Source organism: Berghia stephanieae, chromosome 1, assembly GCF_034508935.2.
Source record: "Berghia stephanieae isolate SIO BIC M18660-M18661 chromosome 1, UCSD_Bste_1.3, whole genome shotgun sequence".
Lineage (NCBI taxonomy): Eukaryota > Metazoa > Mollusca > Gastropoda > Nudibranchia > Aeolidiidae > Berghia > Berghia stephanieae.
In genome coordinates, this window is record NC_088360.1 from 95,979,017 (window position 1) to 95,986,516 (window position 7,500).

The window sequence follows — 7,500 nt, forward strand, 5'->3', positions numbered from 1 at the left end:
TAATAATAATAATAATAATAATAAATAATAATAAATATGATTTCTATCTGCGCCTATCCCAAGAGGCTCTAGGCGCTCATTCATACACTCATTCATAAACACTTGTACCAAAAGACAAGGGGACTTTTACTCTAAAAATAATCTAAAAAGATATGTTTTTAAAGATTTTTTAAAAGTAATAAAATAATCATAACTGTGAAGTTTCATGGCTTCCATTCTTCCATTTTTATGATAGGGAGTAGTGATGATGATAATTTGTAATGGTAAACTCACACATTTTGTTTATTTCCCCAGAACTATGCCAAGGAACTACGTCCGAACAACCACGAGGGGCTCCTTCACGAAAGACACGATGGCATCAGCTGTGGCGGCCGTGCTTGGGGGAATGTCTTCCCGAAAAGCAGCAGATGAGTTTGATATCAACTATAAGACGCTGCAACGCTATGTCAAACTACACAGGGCTGAAGGTAGCATCAACAGTGGCAGCTTCGGCTATGGCTCAGAGTTGAAGCGCATCTTCACAGATGACCAAGAGCAGATCATTCTCCAGTATGTTCTGGAAGCCTCCTCCATCTATTATGGACTCACGCTGGAAGACCTTCGAGGATTAGCCTATGAGGTGGCTGTTAAGAATCAAATTCCAGTCCCAGAATCATGGACTGCCAATAGGGCTGCAGGAGAGGACTGGCTCTATGGATTCAGAACACGCAACAAAGACAGTCTCAGTTTGCGAAAGCCCGAAGCGACATCATTAAACAGAATGCAAGCGTTCAACAAGACCAATGTGAATACATTCTTTGACAATCTAGAACATGTAATGGCAGTGTATAAGTTTGCACCACAGTGTATCTGGAATATCGACGAGACAGGATGCTCCACAGTTCAGAAGCCCAAACGACAGCTGGCGAGGAAAGGAGAAAAACGTGTCGGGTCTGTGGTCTCTCAGGAAAAGGGATGTACGGTCACACTCTGTGGGGCAGTGAATGCCCTTGGCAACAGCATGCCTCCATACCTTATTTTTCCACGAGTAAATGTACAAGAACACTGGTCAACAACTGCCCCACCAGGATCCCTTTGCGACTCTCACCCCAAAGCTTCAGGGTGGATGACATCCGAGAACTTCTTGCGTTTTCTGCAGCACTTTCAGAAACACGCTAAACCATCAGCTGCGCATCCAGTGCTGTTGATTCTTGACAACCATGCTTCGCATTGTGGTGAGAATGTTATTGCTTTTTGTAAGGAAAACAACATCACCCTGCTCTCATTTCCGCCACATTGCTCGCATCAGATGCAGCCCCTGGATGTTTCTGTCTACGGGCCATTTCAGACCTTCTACGACTACGCTGTCGACAGGTGGTGCAAGGATCCACAAAATACTGGCAAACAGATGTCCATCCACACTGTGCCTCAAATTATATCTTATGCATTCCCAAAGGCTTTCACCCCAGCAAATATCACAGCTGGCTTTCGTGCAACCGGGATTTTTCCCACAGATAGGAACATTTTCTCTGACGACAAGTTCTTACCAACATTTTCAACAGATCGACCACAACCTGCGCCTGCGACCCTAAACCAGCCATCAATGAGCACTGGAACTGCAACAACCGAAGCTGAAAAATCTATCAGCAAAGGTTTTGTATTGCCGAAAGAAATTCGTCCCTTCCCCAAAGCAACAGCTCGCCCAGAGGAAAAAAAACAACGGAAAACAGTTAAGTCATTTGACTTTGACCCCAGAGAAGCGACCAGGCAACTATCAACAGTCTTTGGTTGTCGAAACAGAAGTGGCTTCAAAGAGAAAACGGCTGCAATATGACTCTGAGAGTGATGATGAGGCTAACTGTGCCCTTGATTCAATTCTGGAAAAAGCAGACAAATTGAACGAAGAGGACGACGTTGAGGTTCAGGAAGAAGAAGACCTGAACGAGGCCCTCCTCCTTTCCTCCTCTATGGAAGAACAGGACCTGTCCCTCCTCAAGCTGGAAGACTTTGTGTTCTTTAGATGCGAAGGAAAGAAGGGCAATGTATTCTACACTGGGATCGTGAAAAGTGCTATGGATGAGGACGGGGACTTCGAAATTGAATTCCTCAAACGAAGTGAAAAAGTAAAGAACAAATTTATTAATTTCTCCAATGAGGAGATCTGGTCTGTCCACAAAAAGCAAATTAGGGAGCGTTCACATATTACGTCATCAAAAATTTGCCCTTTTTAGACCCCCCCCCCCCCTCCCCAAGTCATCACTTGTCATCATTGACCTGACCCCCCCCCCCTCCCCCAACAGATGATGACGTCATCTAATTTAATAAAAACTAAAAGATAACTTTAATTTCACAATATTTATTATTCATTTTTCAAACCATAAACATTGATTATCAACGTTTGATAAAACACATTCAGACATTTTATTAATTTCAGAAACTGTTGATAATTTATGTTTTACGATACAATGGGGACATAAAATTTAAATTTGCAAAGATAAAATCTAACAAACATTATTTAAATTAGGCTACTTGGTGCAGGTGCTATTAAAAAATTTTCAGAAAGTGTAATTTAAAATAGTATAGGAGGCAAATTATTTTATAGCATATTAGTCTTTTAGTGGAATGAATTTCTGTTTCAATTTCCAAACATAAAATTAATTGATTCAAAAATGTGTCTGCCTTGGACCTCTGGCAATGTACTATAAATAGTATCATCAATTTCATCTTCATCGTCATCACTTTCTCCCATTTGCTGTTCTTCTTGTATGCCGCATTTACGTGAATGGTCTTTCATTGCTGTGATCGAGGAGTGATACAATGAACATTTAGGGCAAGTTCGCCTTTTGAGAAGTGATACCCCCTTCCCATCTTGTTTCTTGAGAGATGGGCAATACTCATCATACTTTTCAGAATCAAAACTGAATGGTAGCAAGCAGTTTGAGCAGTTCAATCGGTTTTGATGATTCCACCTTTTTGCTAATTTATTTGGAATGCCATTTTTGAAGCTCTTGCATTTAATAAAATAGGCCTAATTTGCCTGTTTTGATGACATCATCTTGGGTCTGACCCCCCCCCCCCTCCCCCATGTCAACACATGTCAACATTTGGTAGACCCCCCCTCCCCCCCTAGCTGATGACGTAATATGTGAACGCTCCCTTATTACAAAGCTGTGCAAATCTGATGTGATCGGTACCCAAAGAACGAAGAGTGGACACGTGTTTAAAGATGATATCGTGAAATATGCTCAATAGACTAGCCCAGCTGAGCCTTATCGAATGTCTTTCTTTGATATTTTTTTCAAAGTTCCAACATTCCCTGTAATGTACATTTTTAATTTTTTAAATTGCTATTACACTTGATTTCAATGTCATGTATTCCCTTTTGTTAATAAAATGTTTCAGACGAAGAGGTTTTGCAAAAAAAAAAAAGTTTTTCATGGATGGAGAAGTGAAACCTGATTAAACAGGAGAATAATGATCGATGAAACTTACATACAAATCATTACCAGGTTTTAATGACAAAAAATGTTGTCATTATGAACAAATTGATAACATCTTACTTCTTGATCATAATTTTCTTGGCTAAATTAGATTTCACTGGGTTGGGACTTTTTACCCCGGGAGGTGGGACATTTCACCCCGGCCTGGGGGGAAAAGTCCCACTTCAAATTTTTATAAACTTTAGCCTGTAACTAAGTCCCTGTGCACAGTGTACTGAAATAACTCTGCATGCATACAAAAGAGACCTGTATGTTGTGTGTGGAGCAACATCAACTTGCAAGAGCTCATATTTGTTGAATTAGATGGCCAAATACAGATTTTGGGACTTTTCACCCCGGTCTCCCCTACTCCTCGGGACTACTCGCATTCGCACCCCACCACCACACACACGCACACAGCTCTTTTTTTCGGAGGGGGGGGGGGGGGGCGGCGTTGTTTGTAGATTATAATTCAAGGTTACAATGCCCACCTCTGTCATCACGTAGTCAAGGTTTTTTGGCATCTGCCAATCCCAAATTATTTCTGTGTCAAGGTCGACCGTGACGTCGCGTCAACGAGGAGGAAAAAAAAGTACAATCAAAAAAAAAAAAAAAAGAAAGAAAGAAACAATAAATTAAAATAATGATAATAACTGTCATAATATGTCATTACAATGGAAATTACGAAAGTCGGAAAACTGTTTTATTTTGTATGGAATCCATTATAAATTTTACGGTGATCAAGACCGAAACCTTTTGTTCGTCTACCTCTTCCTGAAAATTTATAAAAATATTATTTTTTAAATATAATACAGCATTTATTTGGCGGAATATCCACTAGACGTGCTCAACTTTACAAGGGTCCCAAGCCAACAGCAATACTAAACATGAAGGACGAGACATGACGCCTGTCAGGCGATATTACAATTTTTTTTCCGACAAAGACAAAGAACGGCCATGTACTCATTTTACACCTGAGTACTGAGAGAGAATGTGAGTAAATAGCCTTCTCCAAGGACTCAACTCTGCGCCACTCAGAGTGGGTCCCGAAACCTGAACCTTCCGATCCGAAAGCGAGAGTCATACCATTTGGTCCATCACAGAACAGAGAGGGGCACTGTTCTGTCGGCCACATAGCCTCAATACCAAGTTATAGTTGCACGCCTAAGCTCACCGAACGATCGACTGACCAAACACGTTATCAATTTTTTCTCGCGTCCTCTCGTCTAATCTCGTCACTCCAGAATAGAAAGAGGAGGCGGAGCTTATATGATATAACGCAATGAAAGTTCTGTCCGATGACGGGTGGGGGGATATCACCTCTCCAAAACTTACCTTATTATATGAGATCTTGAGATTCTTATCCAATCATCGATTGCTCGTTTGACAGCTCGCTTGTGAACAGTTAGGAGATCATCTCTTGATTTATGGACAGGCGGCTTTGCGTAAAGGCGGTTAGTGTTGTATACATCAAAGAGTACCGCTGACCGATAGGTAAATAGTGGTTGTGTAACCCAAAAGCCCTGCCGACTCGACTGCAAGGTCTTGTATGTAATAGTTGCGTCACCATCTCAACGCTCAGGAATTAATTAATGAGGCAGGACTCTCAGTATATATATATTTAAAAAAAACAAACAACGCAATTAGTGTTTTAAACGCTTTTGAATCACACGAGATACATCAGTGTGCTCGTCGCATTGAGAATTGAAAAATGAGATATAAATCAAGAAAATCGACCGGAAAATAAAGAAACTATCATTAAATTTAAAAAATTGAGCAATATTTTTTTCAAAATCAATCTACTAGAAACATTTTTTATTTCTAAACCTATTTTTGTGAAACAAAGATAAATGTTCTCCTTTTTGCAAGCTGATTCAAACAATGTGGTTTTCAAATTTATCGTATACGTAATCATTTGGTAGCTACAGAGAAAGGTGTTTTTGTGTTATCCCTTTCACACACACGCGCGCGCGCACACACACACATACACACACAAACATATACAAACAATACACATCCCTGGTCATCTATTGCCTATATTATTAATGTTAATGTATACATCCCATGCTGATTGTCACTACCCTCCCCCCCCCCCCCCCCGTCCCCAACCATTTCCACCATCCAAGTACCAGCGGCCTTTTCTCTTTGATTTCGTATCATGGTCTACCCGAAGCCCAACACCTCGGTCGTTTGTGGGTCAACCCCCCCCCCCCCCCCCCCACCTTCCCCCGCATTCAATTTATAATTTTCTCCCCGTATCTAGGGTAGAGCACATGAAGTCCTAGGTAGAGCGCCACATGCAAAATTATATACTATTGAATGACACTGACCTTGCCCCTCCCCTCCCTAGAGGGAGGCCTGAGGTAGTCTCCATTCTTTCCTTCTCCGTTTCTTGTCAGCTGAAGCCAACAGCAATCCAAGCTATCCTCTATCACGTGACCTTAGATCCGATGCTGCATACCGCTTGAGAGTCTTCACTATCCAGATCTCGTTCATGGTCACGTGAGAAGGCTATATCCGTTCGGCGTCTTGTTCGGCCCGATTTCGTTAAAAGCCTAATATTAATTAAAATTTATTGCTAATGTCATCAGATTTTGGAGTAAAAACATAGTTCTTGGTATCAAACCTATTGTAAATTCGACGCTGATCACGAATCTGACGTCAAAACAGCGAAAATCCGGGAAAAAAATTGTCCAATTTTTTATACTGCCACGCCCCCGATCGCCGATCGCCTGGAAAAATATTAAGCAAGTCGGGCTTTGCGAGCGACCGACCGTCCCTCTGCTCATCGGCCAGGTATTTGGCCACACACATTGCGTTTTCACTCCGGTTTGCCTGATCGGCGATCGACCCATGATCAAAAAACCTTGCGTGTATGGAGCCTTTAATAAAGACAGCTCTGCCTGTGTCTTTTAGCGAGTACATAACATAAAAGAGTTGCGTTTAATCAGTTGCACTCATCCATTAATTGTGTACAGTAAAAACTCGTTAAACCGAAAGTGGTTAAATTAAAAAATAGAACTCAATAAACGGAAATAATTTTCCGGGGGAGGGGGAGGGGGGGGGGGGGGGATTCTTCATTTTGCAATTGCTAATATGTCGTGAAAACAAAATACCACAAAGTATTTATAAAAGTGATTATGTACTTTCTTTTTAACTCGTGAAATACATGTTTGAAAAAAAAAAAGGTACGCAATCGGCATGTCATGAAGTCTCAGAATGAAGCTTTGCACAGTTCCAATGAGTGTTGTGATTAGTTTGTTTTATATAACGAAAATGTAAGACATTTCCAATGTTTAGCGAAATCATCTCACCTTGTGACATTTGAGAGACAAGTTAGTGGAAACAAAAATGACGTTTAGCCATATGCCTAGTTTTCTTTTGATGTTTAGTTGTTGTATTTGTAAGTAGCATAAACCAAAACGTGCCTGAATATTAATAGATAACTTACTTTGGTCTTTGGAATGTCGGCTTAACTAGCTTTTACTGTATCCAAATTAATCCAGACATTAATAGCATTCTTTAAACTTGATTTAGAACCTTGATGAGAGTCTGCCAGAATGAAAGTGGTGAGAACTGATCATCTCTTTGCCTACAAGCAGTGACGTCAATCGCACAATGTCCTTAAGTTTCATTTCCTTTGGACAGTGACCATTTGTACACAACGACGTTTGCGCTCTTATTATTTATCGTAATTGGTGAAGTCGGTCTGATTGAAAATTCACGAGGTTCTTCTCAACAATGATGCATATTCAAGCCATTTTAATTCTGTTGATCACTGGATTGTGTTTTTTACCCGTATACACTCATTGGCGAAGCGTTTTGGGGGACAAAGGGTTAGAAAGTGAGCTGGGTTCTTGTCGTTTTGCCTCGATAGGAGTCGTGACAAATTATAGAAACTACAGTCAAGTGTCCGGTTTGTCCCGGTGGACAATGCAAAGTGAAAAACGAATGAAATATTTTGACTTCAGGGAAAATGAGGAAAGATTGTTTCAAACTTGGATACGGGATGCGTACGTTAGAGATGACGTCACTGACTTTG

General features: G+C 40.8%; 1 protein-coding gene across 1 annotated transcript in view; it reads left to right on the plus strand.

Moving 5' to 3' along the window:
• Positions 1-2,002, plus strand: part of LOC144962448 (uncharacterized) — a 2,365-nt gene extending 363 nt beyond the window's left edge. Inside the window, exon 2 of the mRNA XM_078895397.1 lies at positions 295-2,002. Within this exon, the coding sequence (XP_078751523.1) occupies positions 299-1,813 (1,515 nt within the window). The 5' untranslated portion in view covers positions 295-298 and the 3' untranslated portion in view covers positions 1,814-2,002. The remainder of the gene's footprint in view (positions 1-294) is intronic.
• Positions 2,003-7,500: the final 5,498 nt, after the last annotated feature.